Here is a 20,788-nt window from a genome sequence, read left to right on the forward strand (position 1 = left end):
GCGGATCTCGCGAGGCTTGGAAAAGCGCGCCGGGACCCGGGAGCTGGGAGGGTTGACTGGCGAGCCCGGGCGGGAGGGGGCATCATGGCGGCCCAGGCGCTGTCGCTTCTGAGAGAGGTGTCTCGGCTGGAAGCGCCGCTGGAGGAGCTGCGCGCTCTGCAGTCGGTGCTGCAGTCGGTGCCTCTCAGCGAGCTCCGCGAGCAAGCGGCGGAACTGCGCCTTGGCCCGCTTTTCTCCCTGCTCAACGAGAACCATCGGTGAGATGACCCGGCAGCTTGAGCGGGGGAGAGCGACACCCCCAAGTATGGAGACGGGGATGGGGGTGGTGGTGACGGGGGAGGCTTTTCCCAGTCACAGTGAAGGTTGAATATCGCTGAAATTTCAGAGAGGGAAGGATCCCGGGCTGAGACGCGAGAGACGGGGTTCAAGCCCAGGCTCTGAGGTGGCCGTCGCCTAGCCTCACTGCCTTCATCCTTGGAATAGGAGGAGGAAAGCAAGGTTGCCCACCTACGGGGGGGACTCCACAACCACGTATCCAAGTCCTTGACTTTTTCCCACCTCTTAAGAAGGGGTCCTATCCTGGCAATTTGGAAGGATCCATCGATATTTTAAATTCACATACCTTGATCCAGTAATTCCCTGTTACAGAAATTTAACATGCAGGTTTACTCACACACAAAATGTACTGTATATACAGGAATATTCATAACAGAAGGAGGCAGCAAAAAAAAAAACAAAACAAAAAAACGGAACCACCTGAATATCTATTAAAAGGGGATTCTTAAATTATGACACATGACTGTAATACTATGGAGCTATTAGGAAAATTGAGGTAGATCTATATATGTGGACATAGAAAGATCTTTAATATATGTTGCTGAATGAAAGAAGAAAATTGTAGGAGTTTATAATCCCGTTATGTGTAATTTTTAAAAAGGATTACCACCCTCCCACACCCACTTGAACACAGGCCAGTGTAGCTTTTGGAATAGCTGAAAGATACATCAGTAACTATTAATATGGTAGTGGGACTTAGAATGGTAGGATGGCAACTTTTACTTTTCATTTTATGTACATCTGTGGTGTTTGATTTAAAAACACTTTGTATTTGATCATCTGATAACTTAAAAGACTTTTTAAATGTTTGTGATCCAGAAATTTAAAAGTGGCCTTTTTTCTTGAAAAGATAGTGAATCACTGAATCAACACTGGATGATTTCAGAGGGCTTTCTTGGCTCTGACCTTCTAAGAATCCTCCCTTTTTCATATGTGTTCTCCCTTCATTAATTCTGTTAATTAACATTATTCAGGTCTGCCTATGAAATCTCTATTTGTCCATTTTAATTCAGGCCTTCCTTTTCTCCCTCTCGCTAGGTCTGTTGCATTAGTCTGACTTCTCATTACCTCTGAGTTTCCTTTTCTAGTGTGTCCTTCCCACGTTGCAACCACAGGGAACTTCTCAGGATATTTGGCTCACATCTTTGCCATGGTTTCCCATTGCCTCCAGTGTAAAATCATGACTTGTTAGTCTGGCACTTTGACCTTTACAATATATTTCCATCCTACTTTTCCAGCCTCATCTTTTTCCACTCTACACATATTTCATCTGCTCCAGCTACCAAGTGGCACTACTTTCCCTTGAGCATGACTTGGCACTTTCCTAACTTTGTTCATGCCAGTCCTTCTAACTGAAATGCCTTCCCCTCCAAATCTGTCCATCTTTTAAGGCCCAGGTGAAGTGCCACCCCCTCCAAAAAGTATTTCTTGGTCACTCCAGTTGCAAGTGACTGGCCTTAGATCTCCTAAAGGACATTATCATTACTTCTCTTAATAATACTTGACACTATTGCCTTATGTTGTAATTCCATATGTGTTTCTGTCTAGTTTGTAAATTCTTTGAAGAATTCATCTCTGCATCCCTCTTAGGATGAAGCACATAATACAATATATGCCAAATAAAAGATTAAACTCATAAATTTTAGAGAGCCCACCTAGTCCAACCACTTCATTTTATAGATGAAGAGACTTTCAGTGATCTATAAGTTAACACCAGAGATGCACTAGGAACTGAAATGAAGGGGAGTTTGAAGAATAAGGTCTGTGGGGTCATGGTTTGCTGAATGAATGAGCAGCTCTCTAGGAAACAATTTTAATGGAAATTTAAAGACAAGGTAATTCAGAACTTAGTACACTGTAGATACCAATTGCAATTTGTGGGAATAATTCTCTGGATAGTGGATTGGCAGTCTCTAGATATATTGCTGTTTTCCTGCACTATATATTGGTTCGAGATCTTTTCTGATAGATGTAAACCTAGAATCTTTTTTTTTTAGTAAATTTATTTATTTCTGGCTGCATTGGGTCTTCGTTACTGTGCACAGGCTTTCTCTCTAATTGCGGCGAGCGGGGACTACTCTTAGTTGCGGTGTGCGGGCTTCTAATTGCGGTGGCTTCTCTTGTTGCAGAGCATGGGTTCTAGGTGCACAGGCTTCAGTAGTTGCGGCGTGTGGGCTCAGTAGTTGTGGCTCGTGTGCTTCAGTAGTTGTGGCTCGTGGGCTCTAGAACGCAGGCTCAGTAGTTGTGGCGCACGGGCCTAGTTACTCCGCGGCACATGGGATCTTCCCAGACCAGAGCTTGAACCCGTGTCCCCTGCATTGGCAGGCAGATTCTTAACTACTGCACCACCAGGGAAGCCTGATACTAGGTAAATTTGAATAAACTAGTAGAAGCTGGTGTTTCAAAGGGAAGTCTGGGTGGAGAAGAGCCTCATTAAGCTAGATGTCAGATATTAGGTTGTTGCTTCCTACCTGGTAGGACATGAATTGATGAGATCTGTGGTGTCTCTTTTAGGGAACAGACTACTTTGTGTGTATCCATCCTGGAGAGATTGCTGCAAGCTTTGGAGCCAGTTCACATGGCCCGGGACCTCAGGGTTGACCTGCAGAGGGGACTGACTCACCCCAATGATTCTGTAAAAATCCTCACTCTGTCCCAGGTATGAAATTTTACTAGCACATAATAAGGGGATCAACATTTAGTGACAACCTGCCCTGGGCCAGGGTGTATGCTGGGAGCCAAATACAGAGAGGTGAAGAAAACATGTGCTCTCTGTGTAGGGAGTATCAAGTCTATTCTAGTATGTGTAGCTAACTATAACCAGCAGCTACAAGCTAAAGTAAGAAGTTCCACTGAGTACCGTCTGAATCAGCTAGTCATCAAATACTGAGCTCCTTTTATCAGGCATTGTACCGTATGCTGTTAGAGCTACCAAGATAAATAAAGCCTGTTTCTTTCCTCCAAGGAGCCCCTAGTCTAGAGAGAAAGATTGCCATGGTAAGTCTTATTATAGTGGCATGAGTGAAGTACTATTATAAAGGTCACTATACCAACAAATTAAGACAGTAACTCTTACCACCCTGGTAACCAAACATGCTAGTGTTTGGGTGAAGAGCTGCTGCCGAGGATTATCTTGAAGGGATAGAAGCTGAGCAGTTAGTTATCCACTAGATGTTCAACTACTGTTTTTTCTTTTTTTCTCTAAAGTATTTATTCAAGAAAAGGAGAAAGGATCGATTTATCCATTGACCATTTATGTGCAAAACTCTGTAGGAGGTGCTTTACCTATTTAGTTTCATTTAGTCTTTATTACTGTCCTGCAGTTAAGTATTGTATTCCCATTTTACAGACAAGAAATTAGGCTCAAAAAAAGTTATTTAATTTGCTCAAGATCAAGAACTGAAAGTTGGTAGAACTAAGATTTGTATTGTTTTCACTCACTGAGGTGTCTCAAGTCTTAACTCACCTGTTTTGTTTTATATTTTCTTTCTTTTCAAAGATGTGACTATACCATCTGTGTGTTTGGCTTTAATGAATTTGGGTCATTTGGAATTTTTTAATGACTCATAGCTGTAGTTAGTAACTCCTAAAATAACCGCACACTAAGGAAATTTGACCATCATGTGTTTCCATGTTGCCCTACCTTGGAAGAGTATTTCTGATTGTTTTTTTCCTTTCAGGTTGGAAGAATTGTTGAAAATTCTGATGCTGTTACTGAGATTCTAAATAATGCTGAATTATTAAAACAAATCGTTTATTGTATTGGTGGAGAGAATCTATCTGTAGCTAAAGCGGTGAGTCAGCTACAACCGTTAGCCTAAACATGCAGAGACATTAATGTCCTAAAAGACAGAGAAAGGCCTTCTGGGCTGAGAGGTGGAGGTTTAGAATAAATGATTTGCGTAATAGAATTTGCAGCCTCATATCGATGGTATGAAATAAATAAATGGCATCAACATAAAACTAGTAAACCCCTTTTATTTTCTAGAATGCACATTTCTAAATTAACCATCATAGAGCTTACATTGGGTTGCTTGATAAGAAGCTTTTTCTATTTTCTGTTGGGAATACTATGTGTTTTTTCCAATTATAAGTAATTATAGCTAAAATGTAGTGAATGCTCCTTGGGTAAGCTGCGTTCCATACACTAACTTTCACGTAAATCTTATGAAGTAGAAAGTACAGTTTGGTATTTTTATGACTCAAGAGATATTTCCTTTCCTTATAAGGCCATTAAATCCCTGTCAAGAATATCACTGACCCAGGCTGGACTGGAGGCTTTATTTGAAAGTAATCTGCTGGATGATTTGAAAAGTGTAATGGAAACAAATGACATTGTTCGATACAGGGTGTATGAGGTAAGACTAAAAGCATCGTTTCTGGTGCCTATAATTCAGAATGCATCAAGGCTTACATCAGAAGGCGAGATGGCTCATTTAACATGTATTTATTGAGTTTATAGTCTATGTTAGGCCCTATATATACCAGGTGCTTGGGATGTAGGGATGAACTCCCAGCCTAGTGTGTGAGACAGTCATATAAAAAATATTTACACTGCACTCTGAGTACTATAATAGAGGAGATCCCATTGAAATTACACTGAAAAAATTAGTGTAGTAGTGGTAGTAAGAAGAAGCTTTGTACTGAGCAGTGTGCTAAATCCTCTCATATATATTCTCTTCAATTCTCACAGTAAACCTGATACTTCATTATCATTAATCTCGCTGTTGATGGAGTCATTGACCCAACGCCATGCAATTAATAGATTGTATATTCAAAACAGAACCATTTACAGTCTGATTCCCTCTTCAGAACAATGTCTTCAGCATTGTTAATATTACGCAATCTTGATTTTCCTTCTGCTTCTGTAGCTGTTTCTTCTTGGTCTCCTGGCTCCTTAGCCTCTATTGACCTTTAATTGTTGGAGTTTGTGAAGGCATGCTAGGCCCCTTATGCTCAAGTTCAAACCAAACTTCTGATCTTCTCCATCCACCTCATGCCCCCAATAAAAACAGCAGCAACAAACTGGCCCCGTCTCCCAGTCCACGTGGCTGGCTGTTGGACCTCCAGCTTATTCTCTGTGAGGCCCTGTCCTCCCTGCCATGTATCCACTCAGTCATCACATTGTGTCAGTTTTACGTAAACTCGTGCATTTCTCTGCTTTGCTATAGCCACCACCACCCTAGTCTAAGCTACCAGTATCTCTCACCTGGACTATTGTATTTGCATCCAAACTGGTCTGCTCCCATTTTTGTCACCCCTAGTCTATCGCTACATGTAGTCAGAATGATCTTTTAAAAATCGAAATCTGATTCTGTCGTTCCTCTGCTTAAAATACTCGGTGTCCTAGATCTCTCAGTAAGCCCTCAGAACATACTTGTTGAACGAGTAAGTGAATAGCCGACTGATTGAATGAATGAATGAATGATTTTTACAGTCTGTTCGTTATTGTTGATAGGGGCTTTTGTCCTGATTGATGGTTTCTTTTTAAAAAAGGGCAGATATACCCAGGTATATCTGGGTGAGTGTTTCTGTGCCAGAGTAATTTCTTATGTGTTCAATGAAGTTTTCTTGCTTGTGGAGACAAATAATGGATTTTTAAAAATTCAATTATATTAAGTATATAATTTATACTAGTATATAATAGTATGTAATATACTTCCTAGTCCTGCATTTAACTTAAAATGCCATCTAACAAGTTTGGGGCTATTTTGACCTTTCTGCTTTTTCTGTTTTCTTTCAGCTAATTGTGGAGATATCCTCTGTGTCACCAGAATCTTTAAACTACTGTACCACCAGTGGATTGGTAACGCAGCTCCTCCGAGAACTGACCGGTGAGGATGTGCTAGTCAGGTATGTTGATGGAGAGAATTCTTAAAGCAAAATGTCCTTTCTTGGGGGGACAGGAGACAACCTCGGAATTTAGTGTGATCTCCCTTAGTAGAGCCTATGCTCAGGTTGCAATCTCATGACTGATTATGTCCTGAAGAAGGGGCTTTTTGAAAATTGCTCAACTTACATGGTGACAACATACTGGAACTTAGCATGACAATTCAGCTACTTTTGAATAACGGTGTTCCCTGTCCTTAGGCATGTGTGCTGTTTAAAAGTTGCCAATCACATGGTAACTGTCATTTTGTATGACTTAATGTGTTAACATGCACGTCATATATATATATATGTATGTATATAAGTTTTTTCTTTTTTTTTGGCCATGCCGTGTGGTTTATGGGAACATAATTCCCCAACCAGGAATTGAACCCATGCCCTTGGCAGTGAAAGCGCCAACTCTTAACCACTAGACTGCCAGGGAATTCCCAACATGCACGTTTTTTGATGTTGTTAAATAATAGCACTACGGCATGATAGAAGAAACATGGACTTTTGAAAATGAGTGAGAATTGGGCTTACATGCATCTCTACTACTTAGTAGCTGTTTGACCTTAGACAAATTATTGTAACCTTTCTGCACCTGAATTTCCTTATCTCCTAAATGGAACAATGACAATTCTGTAAAGAAGATAATATGAGGATTAAGTGAATTGACCATAGAGACCACTATAATGGCTGATATAGGCTCTCAAAGAAATGTTAATTCCAGTCTCTTTACTCCCAGCCCCTGTACCTTAAGTCCCCTTGAGTATCTGCCAAGTGTTTCCTTGGATATTCCACAATTTACTAACACATCCCCACTGTTGAATACTTGGTTCAAGTATCTTGCTGATATAAGAGCGCTATAGTTACCTTTGTGTACACAGGACTTTGTTTTTCTTATCTTAAATGATTTTCTGATTGTCCTGTGTTCTTTAAATGTGATTGAATTTGTTGAACTCACATGCATAAACGAGTCATACTGTTTCAGAGCATTTGAGTTACATTGTTTCAAAGCCTTCCTAATAAGGAAATTATTTTGTTAAATTTCTTTAACTTAGTATCAGACTTTGTGACATAGGAAAAAACCTTGCAAATAATCAGTTAAAATACCTTAGGATCAACTATAAAAATACTTTTTTTAGTTAATTGAGGAGATTTGGTCATGGTTAGGCTTTAGATGATACCAAAGAATTATTTTTTAAATATGTGGTAAAGGCATTATAATTTTGTGAGAAAATATTCATGTTTGACATTTCAAAATAAAACAAAGGTTGAAAAACTCTTTGAGGAGGTAGTTGTGTTATAATGAAAACAATGGGCCTCAAGTCAGAAGGTCATGATTTAAGTCTTAACTGCCTTGTTAAAACAATGTGATTCTGGACAAGTTACAATTTTCTCATCCTTGTGTCCTGATCTGAAAAGTAGAGCCAGGATCAGTCACCTTTCACACTTGGTGGGAAGAATTAAATAAAATAACCTATATGAAAACAGTTTATAAACTATACTAATCATATGCAAAATCTTGGCATTTCAGAGCCACCTGTATAGAAATGGTGACATCACTGGCATATACTCATCATGGACGACAGTACCTTGCTCAAGAAGGAGTAATTGACCAGATTTCTAATATAATTGTTGGGGCAGATTCAGACCCTTTCTCTAGCTTCTATTTGCCAGGTAAGAAATACTGACACTTGTGGAAATGACAGTGTATGTTTGTTTTCAGAGTTATCTCTGACAGAGGAGGCCAGGGATTGTTTTCTGTAGAGCTGATTCCCTTAAGATGATACCCATAGCCCCTTAATGAAGTGGAATCTATTGCTCTGGGAGCCATGCACTGTTGATTCTAATTTTCTGGAAATATTGCTGTTTAGAGCATTAGGCTGTTTCCCTTGAACCTTAGCCAAAAGAATCATAATAAAACTACTAGTAATGATACTTACAGTATATTTCACCGATTCATCAAATCTTGAGTTGGAATCTTTATCTAATATAGAATTATTCTAGCCATTCTGTTCTAGGACTTGGTTGATTAGTTTTTCTTGAGCACTTCCAGAAATTGGATATTAATTTTAGATAGCCTCGCTTATTTCCTCGATGAACATCTCTGTTTAAAAATTTCTTCCTGATAATGACTCCAAACTTGCCTTCCTATAATTTGTATCCGCTGGTCCTTGTTCTTTGTTCCTCCCTCTTGCATATGACAATGCTTCAGTATTCGGACCCAGCTCCGTTGACACCCTGGGGTTTCTATTCCATCAGGACCACACATCACAGGTCCTTCAGTATCTCCTTATGGTCTGTCTGATTTCCAGGCAACACAGTACTGTAACCTTTCTCCTCTTTCTGGCCTGAAGTTTATTAACTGTCCCATGAAAACCTAGGAGCCACAATTTATGCTATCTTCTTTTTCTATTAAAATACATTCTTGTAAATATCTTTAGGATTTGTGAAGTTTTTTGGAAACCTGGCTATCATGGATAGTCCTCAGCAGATCTGTGAGCGTTATCCTGTCTTTGTGGAAAAAGTCTTTGAAATGACAGAAAGTCAAGACCCCACCATGATTGGTGTGGCAGTGGACACAATTGGAATTCTAGGATCCAATGTTGAAGGAAAACAAGTTTTACAGAAAACAGGTTGGTATGCCTTGTTTTGGCTTTCCTTAAGGATATCTCTTTTTTTGCGGGGGGACAAGAATTCATCATATAAGTTCATTTGCTTGTATGTTAACTGCATAGTAGAAACTACTTTTACAGATGGCAGTCTTTTTACCATGACCTTGGACTAATCCCTAAAAAGTTTCATAATTATTACTGAATTTTTTTTTTAACTTGGCTGGACCAAGCACTCTTTCCCCTCTACATCTTTCTTAAATAGTATTCATAGTACAAAGGCCATAGTCTGGAGTCAGAAAGACCTGGATTCATGTCCCAGTTCTAACACTAACTTAGCTTTTTGAGCTTCACTTACTCACTTCACTACTCTAGGCCTCACTTTCCTCATATATAACAAGTGTATAACAACTACTTCTCAGGGTTGTTGTGAATATTTACTGAAAAGACACATTTGTTTTATATTTGTATGTCAAGGAAGGAAAACAAAAATATGTTACAAGATTTTATGTTAAGAGTGATACTCTCATGGCACATTCATGAGTATCTTGCAAGTACTGTGAATTCTACACACAAAAAAATGTACAGGGCTTCCCTGGTGGCGTAGTGGTTGAGAGTCCACCTGCCGATGCAGGGGATGCGGGTTCGTGCCCCGGTCCGGGAGGATCCCGCATGCCGCGGGGCAGCTGGGCCCGTGAGCCATGGACGCTGGGCCTGCACGTCTGGAGCCTGTGCTCTGCGGCGGGAGAGGCCACAGCGGTGAGAGGCCCGCGTGCAGCAAAAAAAAAAAAAAGAAAAATGTACAGCACTGTTAAAACCCTTGTGAAATATATGTTGAAAATTATATATGCTGTTGTGTATCACAGCTAGTATCCAGATTATGTGTACTTTTCTAACTGCTTGTACCTATGACATATGATCCTTTTACAGTCTTGCAAAGAACATACTATTGTCATTCTCATTTTACAGATAAGGTAGGTGACACTCAGAGAAGTTAAGAAAATCTTCTAAGATCATTCAGACTGTGGGGCAGCTGCTACTCAAATCCAGGTCCTTTGATTCCAGAGCTCTACACTTTAACTTATATATGCTGTATTGCATATGAATGTGTCTTAGGCCTGTCACTTGGTTTCTGACTACATGTTTATTTTTATATTGGTTTAGGTTGGTAACAGTCATAGTATATGAAAGCATACTTTTAAAAATCATTGTTCACTTAACACCCATTAGGATGGCTATTATTTTTTTAAAAAACAGAAAATAACAAGTGTTGACAGGATGTGAGAAATTGGAACCCTTGTGCATATCTGGTGGGAATGTAAAATGGTACAACTGCTGTGGAAACATGGTGGTTCCTCAAAAAATTAAACATAGAATTACCATATGATCCAGCAATTCCGCTTCTAGGTATATACCCAGAGGAATTGAAAGCAGGGGCTTACATAGATGTTTGTACATCTGTGTTCATTAACAACATTATTCACAATAACCGAAAAGGGTAGAAACAACCCAAGTGTTCATTGATGAATGAATGAATGGATTAAAAAAATGCGGTATATACATTCAAAGGCATATTATTCAGTCTTAAAAAGGAATGTAATTCTGACACATGCTACATCATGGGGGAACCTTGAAGATATAGTGCAAAGTGAAATAAGCCAAACACAAAAAGACAAATATTGTATGATTCCACTTATACATGGTACCTAGAATAGTCAAATTCACAGAGACAGGAAATAGAATAGTGGTTACCAGGGGACGGTTGTGGGGGGAGGGGGAAGGAGAGTTGTTGATTAATGAGTACAGAGTTTCAGTTTGAGATGATGAAAAAGTTCTGGAGATGGATGGTGGTGATGGTTTCCCAACAGTGTGAATGTACTGAGCTGTATGGTTAAAATGATAAATTTTAGGTTATGTGTATTTTACCATAGTAAAAAATATCTTGTTATTCTTCAAAGGAACTCGCTTTGAACGTTTGCTGATGAGAATAGGATATCAAGCAAAGAATGCCTCAACAGAGCTCAAAATTAGGTGTTTGGATGCAATTTCATCTCTTTTTTATTTACCAGTAAGTAGATTGGGAAAGTAATGAAGAACAGTGGTGTATCTGGGGGAGAATATGTCTGTATAATACTAGTTAACTTACTATAAATGTTGACCAAATAAATGCCATCTCTCCCACTCTTAGTGAAAGAAGAGAACCCTCATTATGTGACTAGTGACATTTTTAAAGTTAAAGTGGAATCATAGAGTATTAGAACTGGATAGGACCCTAGAGATTGCTTAATCAACCCCATCAAAAAAGAAACAAGACAAAACTGGGGAAGTCTGGGCTGAGTTGGGGAAGAATGCTCCAGACTTGGCAGAGCTCACACAGCTAGTTAATGACAGGGTATGAGCAGAACCCAGGTTTCCTGACTTTCTAATGTCTTGAGGTTTTCCTTTTCTGTCGTGTAGGCTGAGCAGCAGACTGATGACCTCCTGAGGATGACAGAATCCTGGTTTTCTTCTTTATCTCGGGACCCGATGGAGCTCTTCCGTGGCATCAGTACTCAACCCTTCTTTGAACTACACTGTGCTGCCTTAAAAGTGTTCACGGTAGGCATCCTCTTTTCCATGCCTTCTGGGACTCTGCCAGTTCAACACATGCGTGCTTAAAGTGAGCCAGTCTCTCTGCCATGCCCTGGGGATGCACAAGTGCATAGGAAGTTTCTGCCCTCTACTATTATTGTAGACTAATTAGGGAGACAAATATGTAAGCAAATGGTTTCAGTAAAAGGTATTAGGTGCTGTGGCAAAATGTTCGAGGGTGCTGTGGGATCACAAAATTAATTCCGCATTCCTTATCTGCCATCAAGCAAGCCCTCGCTACCTTAGCCCTGGTTTCCCTCAGCCTTATTTCCTGCCATTCGCTTCTGGCACTGGCAGCTCTAGTGATAGCAGACTGCTTGCTTCATATCTCTGGACCCTCGTGTACGCTCTACATTCAACACTCTTCCCTGACTTTGCTTGTTAACCTCTTATTTATTCTTCAAGGACTAAGTCGGGTGTCTCTTCAGCAAGCTTTGCCCAAACCCACAAGGTTGAGTTAAGCAGTGCTGGCTTTCCTACTTTACATTTATTCATTTATTCAGCAAATATTTGTCGAGTTTCTTTTCTTTGCTAGGTTCTGGGGATATAGTAGTGAACAAAAGATACAAAGACCTTCCATTCATGTAGCTCATCGTCTATTGAAGGACCCAAGCAGTAAATATAAAGTTAATTGTATAATTATAGTTGTGGTAAGGGTCATACCTCTGTGTTCTGTTTATTACACTTTGTTGAAAATGTTTATTTATTGACCTATTCAACAGAGTTTATTGAAAATAAGAGCCATAGCTGATTTAACTTTGTAGCTTCAGCACTTGCTCTGGTTCCCTGGGCTCATAGAAATGTAGTCATCACTTTAGTAATCTTAATAATGGGATCTTGGGCAGCACGCTTGTCCTAGAGAGGGAGGGAACAAGGAGGGTGGGGGCGACAAGAGAGGGAAGGCTGGACTTCCCTGGTGGCGCAGTGGTTAAGAATCCGCCTGCCAGTGCAGGGGACACGGGTTCGAGCCCTGGTCCGGGAAGATCCCACATGCCACAGAGCAACTAAACCCGTGCACCACAACTACTGAGCCTGTGCTCTAGAGCCCACGAGCCACAACTGCTGAGCCCGTGTGCTGCAACTACTGAAGCCCATGCGCCTAGAGCCCGTGCTCCGCAACAAGAGAAGCCACCACAGTGAGAAGCCTGCGCACCGCAACAAACAGTAGCCCCCGCTCGCTGCAAGTAGAGAAAGCCCACGCGCAGCAACAAAGACCCAACGCAGCCAAAAATAAAGAAAATTTTTTTAAAAAGTGGGAAGGCTTCCCACAGGATGTGATACAGGATCTGCATCTTGAAGGGTACAGGATACCTGTCAACTTCAAGAATGTTGTTTTTAGACTGTTTCACCCTTGTCAGTAGTCACTGTGATGGTCATTTTGGCTCCTGCACTGGTATTCTCATGATTTGTTTTTTTCCCACTCTTCTACGTTATGCTCCACTTAGCCATAGTTGTAGAGATAATTTTTGATTTACTGATTTGGGCAGCTGTTTTTATTTCAACCCACCCATCCTCAACTATTGTTAAGTAGGCTGATGTTTCTCAAACTGTAATGTCTTGTTAAAATGTAGATTCTCATTCATTGGTTCTGGAATAGAGCCCGAGATCCTGAATTTCTAACAAGTTCACAGGTGATGCTGAAGCTGATGGCCTGCAGAACACATTTTGAGAGGAAGACATAGGCTGTAAACTTGATTGTGCCTTGTTCTTCATTAAAATATAGTAGTGAGGTTTTTAAAAACATTTTTAATAAACGTTGCTTATTCATTATTTTTAAATTTGGAAAAGATTGAGACGTAGAAATTTTTTAAAGCACATAGAGTCATACCTGTTTGGTATGACTTTAAGGTGTTTCCTTTTAGTATTGGTATTAGTAGTTATCTATTTATTGGTGTAATATTTCAAACATACAGTCATACCTTGCTACCTCTGCCCAATCCAATTCCCCTTCCTCCCTCTCTGAATGTAATCACTGTCATGAATTCAGGGTTTACAAGTGCACGCATGATTTTGTACTTGTACTATCTATGCATATATGCTTAAATTACAGTATTTTAAATATTCTTAAACTTTGCAAATGGTATCGTGCTCTTCATATCATTCTGCAATTTCCTTTTTCTCCCTAATGTTATGTTTTTAAGATTTATCTATATTAAAAGAGGCAATTAGAAAGTCATTAGTATTTCATTGTATAGCCACAGTGTGTCAATCTCCAGTAAATGAAGATTTAGATAGCATCTATTACAAATGATGCTACAATGAACATTCTCAAAAATATCCTCTTATGCACATCTATGAGAGTTTCTTTAGGGTAGTCTTCTTCTCAAGTCTTTGTCTTGATTTTTCCACTGTTGTAATCATGCCATATGTATAATTTGGATCTACTTTTTTCGTATAACAGATTTACTTATCCTTTATAAACTTTATTCTTAATGTTTAATTTATTATTGCTATATACCGTAATTTACTAACTCATCTTCCCACTATTAAGGATTTATAGTGTACCTTTCACAGTGTGATGAGCATCTTCGTTTACAGATTTTTTAAATATTTTGATTATTTTCTTAAGTTAGAGTTTCAGGAGGGAATTTACTTGGGCAAAATGTAACATTTTTAAGGTTCATGTTGCCAAATTTCTTTCTAAGGTTTGTGCCATCCTATTAACAAACTTAACTTAAGGCTCAGAGGAATTGTGTTCTTTCCCCCTTCCATTTCAGGCCATTGCAAACCAACCCTGGGCTCAGAAACTTATGTTTAACAGTCCAGGTTTTGTAGAATATGTGATGGACCGGTCCGTAGAGCGTGACAGAGCTTCAAAGGATGCCAAATATGAACTGGTGAAAGCACTTGCCAATTCTAAGACAATTGCAGAAATCTTTGGGAACCCAAATTATTTGAGGCTCAGAACTTACCTGAGCGAAGGTCCATACTATGTGAAACCTATTTCCACAACAGCAGTGGAAGGAGCAGAGTGATTTCTTCTAGAGTCTAGACCATTTATTGACCAAAATTTCTCCTGAGGCATTTGAATCCATCTGCATTTTACAAAACAGACTTCCCTCCCACCAGAATTATCATGAAGTGTCTAATGTAATTTTATCACCAACATTTGTTGTGTTTCTACATTGAAATTCAACGTAAAGCCAGGAAAGCAGGTAAAGTTGATCGTAATTGAACCAGATGTTTCTCAGATTCCTTTGGCTGCCTTAATCTTTGCAAGAAGATGGAAGTTTTGTTCTTCTCCCAGAAAATTTTCGTGGACTTACCATCTTATTTTAAAATCCACTTTAACTAAAATGGAACCAAATTGTTTCTGACTTCTTTCTATCCCCCCACTCCCTTATTTTTTTGGTCTGTTTTTCCCTTCTGATTCCACTTTCAAAGTCTTGGATATAAATATTCTTTGAAAAACAAGTAATATGCAATCTTAAAATTATGTTCCCTATACTAAGAATAAATACTTTTAATAAGGTCTCTTTTGCTTTTTTGTTACTATTATTCCTTTGAAAAGTAGATAATAAATCTTTTTAAAATGTTTCTAGTGTTCCTCGATGCTTTTTTTTTTTGCTGTTTATCAAGGCATCTTACTGTGTTGTGGTTTTGGGTGGGGAGGAGTGATAACATGCTAAACCAGAAAGGTCCCCAAACTGTTATGTTATTTATTGGTGGGTCATCGTTGTTGAGAGCTTTGCTTTTAATTTCTGAGATCCATCAGGTCCATATTGAGTTGATCAGAGAGAGGGAAACTGACTCCTAATAACTAGAGTCAGAATGGAGGGGTCACTATGCCTAAACCAGGATACCATCTTACTGATTAACAAAGGATGCACTTGCTTTTCATTGACAAAAAATGTTCCCACCTGTTTTCCAGTGCTCTGCTCTCTAAACAGCAAAGTGATCACCAATCCAGAGGTTTCTACATGAATATGTTATCAGAGTGTGATGGTTCAGAATGGAGAGATAGGTTTCTTTCAAGCCATGGTGGTGATGTTGATAAACCAGCCCTGCTCTGTTACAAAATGATTCTCAAGTGACTGGAATTTTCTTGCCCCAGATTAGTCATCTCTGTTCCGCCATCTCTGGTATCCGTGAGTCCCCTTTTTCCATCTTTCTATATGGGCCATTTTCCTACTGCTAATACCACTAAATTTCTGTTGTTTTCAGCCACCTAGTCTGTTGTACTTTGTTAGGCATCTTTAGGAAACTAATAGAGTGTATACATAACATGAAATGTGTATTTGTTGCATCCCGTTTGTAAAATACTGCCTAATTAGGACTTGATGAAAATTGTTTCACAAAAAATTAGAGATCCAAGTCTTTACACTAGTGAGATTTAAGTTAATATATACTAGGTAGCTAAAACTTTTAAGTGTAATTCCACCACTCAGATTACTAAAATGTTTCATCTTACAGACAAGATGAACATTTTGTTACATTCCTTATTTAGTGTTTTCCTTTAATTCTGAGAATTCTCAAAAATCAGTCACAGCTGCTATCACTGAGTCATGACAGTTCCATAGAATGTGATTTTTAGAAATCCATTAATTGTAAAGAGAAACAAGACTCTTGGTTATAATTAAATTTAATGTTCTCTCTTTTCTAGACAAAAGGTATTATTTTGAAAAGAATTATGCTACACCAACTTAAATTTCTTAAAATGAGATCTCAATTCAATGTAGTACATCAGAGCACTAAGAACACTGCAACCTGCTGAGTACAATCAAAGATTCAGAGAAACTACATAAAACACAAGGAAGGAGGGACACTTTCTGTAACAAGGTAGGAAGGAATTTTTAAAGAACACACTTTTAAGAAAAACAAAGAAATCCTAATCACCATAATACATGACATTATTTTTTATGGTACCCATGTGAAAAAGTTTAAAGCTGTCAAGGTATGTCAGAAGTTTGCAGGAAATGAGCCCATAGTAGGTTTCAAACAGCGTACATTCTTTCCCACTGTTAATTTCCTTCCATGCCAGGGGCATTTCAGCATCTGTAGTTTCTGAGGATGTGAAAATGAACTTAAAGCAACATCTGTTGTATCTGATGTGGCTTTTCCCAGAAAACCTTGAACTGTGTATGGGTATTAGGCCAATGGATTTAGCACAAATTCCTACAAACACATCAGCAGGCACCATAATGGGGACTTCTTTGAAAACTACGTACATCATCCGAGCCACATCTTGGGACATAACAAAGGCCTCACCACTGCAGTAATCTGGGTAGTACTCTTCTGGGTACTCACTGAAAGGGACAAATTCTTGGCTGTTAGGGTCTCTGTTGGGTGTATCCTGATGGATAACTCTTCCTACATAGATATCTTCAAGGTGTTCTTTCAGATTGAGGAGGTAGTCTACCAAGCTTGGTAGATTGACAAACATCTCTTCATCAACCTTGAGAATGAACTGTGCGTTAGGGCAGAAAGTCACAGCCCACTGCGTCATGGTGATAATCTTCAGAGTTTGGTTCTCAGCACTGTCCAAGAAGATTCCTTCAATTATATCATTATTCTTTTGGGACTCTTTGTCTATCTCTTGCTGGGCAGTCACCAAAACAGGCATTCCCAAAGCAAACAGTGTGAGAATGGGATGCCCTCGGACACTGGTCATGTTACCCCAGGTTTTCCTGATGAGGTCCCGCCTTGTTCCATTTCCTGGGCTACTGAAGATAAGAGAGAGCAAAAATATGTTCTTCCCTTTACACACCTCTGACTGGCTCAGGATATAGTATTTGGAAAGATTACTTCTTAGGGGCTCCATGTTCAATTTTCTTGCCTTATCCTTAATTTCAAGAACTTTCATATCTATATAAGGCAAAGCATGCAGAAAATATTCTTCCACAAAATCAGCCCCAAAAAGCAAGGCATGAAATAGAATAACATTAAACAGAATGAAACACCACTGGTGAGTCCGAAGTCTGCAGAATGTCACCTAAATAAAAGAACACACATTCAAGCTCCATCTCCATTTCTGTTTTCGTCCCCACTGAACACTATATGTACCTCTCACAACACTTAGCACTACACTGTTTTAAGTGTTTATTATTTAGTTCTGTTATTTGTCTCTCCCACTATATCATGGCCCCCTGGACAGCAGGCATTATGAATAAAATGCTGGTTGTTTTCTTGCTTGGAGGAAAGCCTACTTACTATATACAAGGCACTGTGTTAGACACTGGGGAAGCAAAGAGAAATCAGACATAGACACATGGATATAAAGTAACAAGTGCCATTGTGCTAAAAGCCTGCAGGAAAATATATGATATTCTTTCTGGAATTGAAGCACTTGGATCAGTTTCTTCTCTAACTACAAAGGTCAAAGGCTGTTTTTCAATGGAGTGGTAGCTTTTGTTGGCCACTGAACAATGGCTACTATCAAACATTTACATTCTTCTAGTATGACTTTTCAATTTAACAATAAATTCTGACATTGTTTTGACAATGTCCCCTAATCCATCTGACGCATCTATCAATATGGGCAGATTTCTGCTATCTGTATAGCACCTCTTCAGAGATCTAGGACATACCTGTGCCAAGCTTACTCTACCTCATCAAAAGAGATGGAAACTTTCCATCTGGAAGAGCATATACAATGTAGTATTGCAATATAACAGAGCCAGGGGACATTGGAGGAATTAAATCTCTATTCATTGGAGCTTCAATCAACAAAGACTCCCCTAATGACACTTACCTCTTCCTGAGCGCTTGCTGGGGGCAAGGCACTGTGCTAAGCACTTTACATGCCTGAACTCATTCAGCCCTGGTAATATCCCTTTCAGATATGTTATCTTCAAACTTAAGCTGAGCATACAGGCAGTATAGGAATTTGCCCAAGATCTCTCAGTGAATAAGAGGGTGAGGTAAGGCCATGATTTGAACTCAAATCTGTCAGATTTCAAAGCTCACTCTTAACCACTAGAGAATCCTGAGTTCCATCTTTTACTTTCCCGTGTCTATTGAATAGGAAAACCCAACAAAGCAAAACAAACAATTATAATCTGAACTCCTTTCCATTTTCTCAGTTCTGATGATTTACACACAGAAGAAACTTCAGCCTACTAAAAGCTTATTTTAATAGATATAAAATGCTTCAAAGATTATAAGAAACTTGCCTGCATGTTGTCTGTGAACGATTTCAGGGCTTTGGAAATTATTGAGTCCAGATGCCAAAGTATGCCCAAATGTATCTCAGGATCACTCAGTCTAACAGCAATTGAGGTACAGTACCTTGTGCCTGAGACTTTAAGGATAAGGTTTCTTGTCAATCAACCTGAGCTTTTGTCCCAGAATACCTGCTGGCTCCATAGGACAGCAAGTGCTGATCATGTTACAGCTAGAGTGAATCCAGAACAAAGACTAGAAAGCAAACCTCTTCAAATGCTTCCAACCTTATTTACCTCTTGAAAATGATCCTGGTGAAGTGCCTGGTGAAATGTGTGTGGGAATTGAAAGAACAGTTAGTTCACCCATATCATCTCTCCATAGCATCATCACAGAAGGAGTGCATCTCAAGAAACTAAATAGTTGGAGTAGTTTCTGCTCCCTGGTACCTGCACATGCAACAAATGTGTTAAATATCAAGGGATACTTGTCATCCCTAGTGGGTGCATTTTTTTTCTACCCAAAGAAACGTGTGGTTTGGTTTATGTCTCATCAAGAAGGATTTTGAATTCCTAGTATAGGCCATGGAAGAACATTCCTAAATAAATTATATGTCATCCATCTACCTTTCCCAGGCAACTTTATCTCAAAATGGAAAACGTGTAGTCCATTTTAGCCTGAATCAGAGAAACTAAGCATTTGATGTTTGCAATTTTCCTATTGCGTGAATGTGTAGGAATTACTCCAAATACCATTTGAGCAGCAAGTTTATGAAAGAAAGAAAGAAGGAAGGAAGGAAGGAAGGAAAGAAAAAACATCCAGCATATTTATATGTTCCTGTCACATAAACAGTTGTAATGAACATTCGGTTCCTACGCCAGGCCATATTTCATGTTTTTCTTTTTGCGTGTTGATCTTCCTACCTGCCATTCATAGCAGTTTTTGTAGTTATTTGGCTAGGAATAATTCATTACATTTTAAAGTTGGCTATGTTTTCTCAACAATCATTGTGCAATCTTGGAGATTTTTACAAAGTGGGAATATATATCCTAAAAAAAATTCAAATGAAAGGGAATTTTTACATATACTAAATTGAATGGTTACACAAGTGTTGGATTTAATTAAATACAAATTCAATTTTGCAATTTTCTTTTCATTTTTTAATGAGCCATAAATTTTGCTCCTGGATAGCCTCTGGGCTTAAACTTAGACAATTTGGTTTCTTTGTCCATGAGAGGTTGAAACAATGTTGTCTCTGGGGCAGCTCCATCTGGAATTTTCAGTTTCATTCATCAAACTCCTACCATCCTGGGGTTGAGACCATTTGCTGCAAATAGATAGGGGTGCCTGGTTTTCTTGATTACCTTAGCACTGCCTTTTCTTTCATAAAGTTTATCCAATCTGTGTACCCATGTCTTCCTAAATTTTCTTGTAATGTTGTCATCAGTCACTCTCTGGCTTCGAAGTTCACAGAGGCTTCCTGTTGCCTACCGAATCAAATCTGCTCTCTTGAAACCTTTCTGGACTCCATACTTAGTTTCCACCACAAAGAATCAACTTTTTATTTCCCATGTTTCAAGAGCACCCTAGATGTGCTCTACCACTAACTGGACATACGGGTGCCTTATTGTCTATATAAATGTTATGTCTATACGTTGTTTGACTTTGGACACCTCTCTTAAATTCTCCCTCTCTCCTCCGTAAAGTAAGCATAATAAGAAAAAGTGCCGCACAGTCGGTGCAAGATCAGATTGGATGACGGACATAAACCTGCGGGACAAATCCGTGTGTACAGCCTGGAAGTAAACTTTGAACAATCTGCCACAGATCTAAGCGGACCTACGCATGCTCCGCCTCCCTCTACGCTCCTCAGCTCTCCCACTTCCCCTTTAAGGCGGGGCCGGAAGCGCAGCCGCGTCCGCCGGGCGCCGCGGGTGGAGGGACGCGCGGAGATGACGTAGGCAGCACCGGAAGCCGCTCCCCTGTGAGGCTGCGGACCCGAGCGGCGGCCGCAGGTCCAGGTCTGTATATGAGGCGGGCCCGGGTCGGGGAGGGGGTTGCCTGGCGCCCGCGCCTCTGCTGACCCGCCGCGCCTCGGGCTGTTTGTCTTTCTCTCCCTGCAGGCGCCATGGCTGCGGAGCGGACCCGGCCGCTGCGAGGCTCTGGCGGCCCGAACGCGCCTAGTCGGTGTGAACCCGGCGCGAGGTCCCGGGCCCCGGGGCGCTCGCTCAGGT

General features: G+C 39.8%; 3 protein-coding genes across 5 annotated transcripts in view; 2 read left to right on the top strand and 1 right to left on the bottom strand.

Annotated features, from left to right (window-relative positions):
* Nucleotides 1–27: 27 nt before the first annotated feature.
* Nucleotides 28–15,817, top strand: PSMD5 (proteasome 26S subunit, non-ATPase 5). Of its 3 annotated transcripts, XR_009519807.1 has the most exons (11): nucleotides 28–257; nucleotides 2,851–2,995; nucleotides 4,017–4,130; nucleotides 4,566–4,694; nucleotides 6,080–6,189; nucleotides 7,745–7,887; nucleotides 8,655–8,846; nucleotides 10,781–10,890; nucleotides 11,280–11,420; nucleotides 14,171–14,608; nucleotides 15,325–15,817. XR_009519807.1 is itself a non-coding variant. In XM_060014242.1 (10 exons), the coding sequence occupies exons 1-10, from the start codon at nucleotides 85–87 to the stop codon at nucleotides 14,426–14,428; spliced, it is 1,515 nt and encodes a 504-aa protein (XP_059870225.1). In that variant the 5' UTR covers nucleotides 28–84; the 3' UTR covers nucleotides 14,429–14,966. The 3 variants fall into 3 exon arrangements, 2 of the variants coding, with proteins under 2 accessions (XP_059870225.1, XP_059870226.1); XM_060014242.1 differs by lacking the exon at nucleotides 15,325–15,817 and having other exon boundaries at nucleotides 14,171–14,966; XM_060014243.1 differs by lacking the exon at nucleotides 15,325–15,817 and having other exon boundaries at nucleotides 128–302; nucleotides 14,171–14,965.
* A 326-nt stretch (nucleotides 15,818–16,143) lies between these two features.
* Nucleotides 16,144–20,684, bottom strand: B3GALT9 (beta-1,3-galactosyltransferase 9). Its single transcript, XM_060013660.1, has 2 exons — nucleotides 20,523–20,684; nucleotides 16,144–17,385 (listed from the first exon to the last, which is right to left on the bottom strand). The coding sequence occupies exons 1-2, from the start codon at nucleotides 20,682–20,684 to the stop codon at nucleotides 16,282–16,284; spliced, it is 1,266 nt and encodes a 421-aa protein (XP_059869643.1). The 3' UTR covers nucleotides 16,144–16,281.
* The window catches only part of FBXW2 (F-box and WD repeat domain containing 2), a 32,039-nt gene continuing 31,772 nt past the window's right edge, over nucleotides 20,522–20,788 (top strand). The window contains exons 1-2 of the mRNA XM_060014245.1: nucleotides 20,522–20,575; nucleotides 20,678–20,786. The gene's annotated coding sequence lies outside the window, so the exon portion shown is untranslated. The remainder of the gene's footprint in view (nucleotides 20,576–20,677; nucleotides 20,787–20,788) is intronic.

The sequence above is a fragment of the Delphinus delphis genome, chromosome 6 (genome assembly GCF_949987515.2).
Source record: "Delphinus delphis chromosome 6, mDelDel1.2, whole genome shotgun sequence".
Taxonomy (NCBI): Eukaryota; Metazoa; Chordata; class Mammalia; order Artiodactyla; family Delphinidae; genus Delphinus; species Delphinus delphis.

Bases quoted from the DNA above. Each gene is read 5' to 3' on its own strand.
- PSMD5 (XM_060014242.1), top strand. From the start codon at position 85: ATGGCGGCCCAGGCGCTGTCGCTTCTGAGAGAGGTGTCTCGGCTGGAA. The intron at 6,190-7,744 runs GTATGTTGATGG...TTGGCATTTCAG, and splicing joins GGTGAGGATGTGCTAGTCAG to AGCCACCTGTATAGAAATGG. The intron at 7,888-8,654 runs GTAAGAAATACT...AAATATCTTTAG, and splicing joins CTCTAGCTTCTATTTGCCAG to GATTTGTGAAGTTTTTTGGA.
- B3GALT9 (XM_060013660.1), bottom strand. From the start codon at position 20,684: ATGGCGCCTGCAGGGAGAGAAAGACAAACAGCCCGAGGCGCGGCGGGT. The intron at 17,386-20,522 runs GTGCTGCCTACG...TCTTTTATTTAG, and splicing joins TCACAGGGGAGCGGCTTCCG to GTGACATTCTGCAGACTTCG.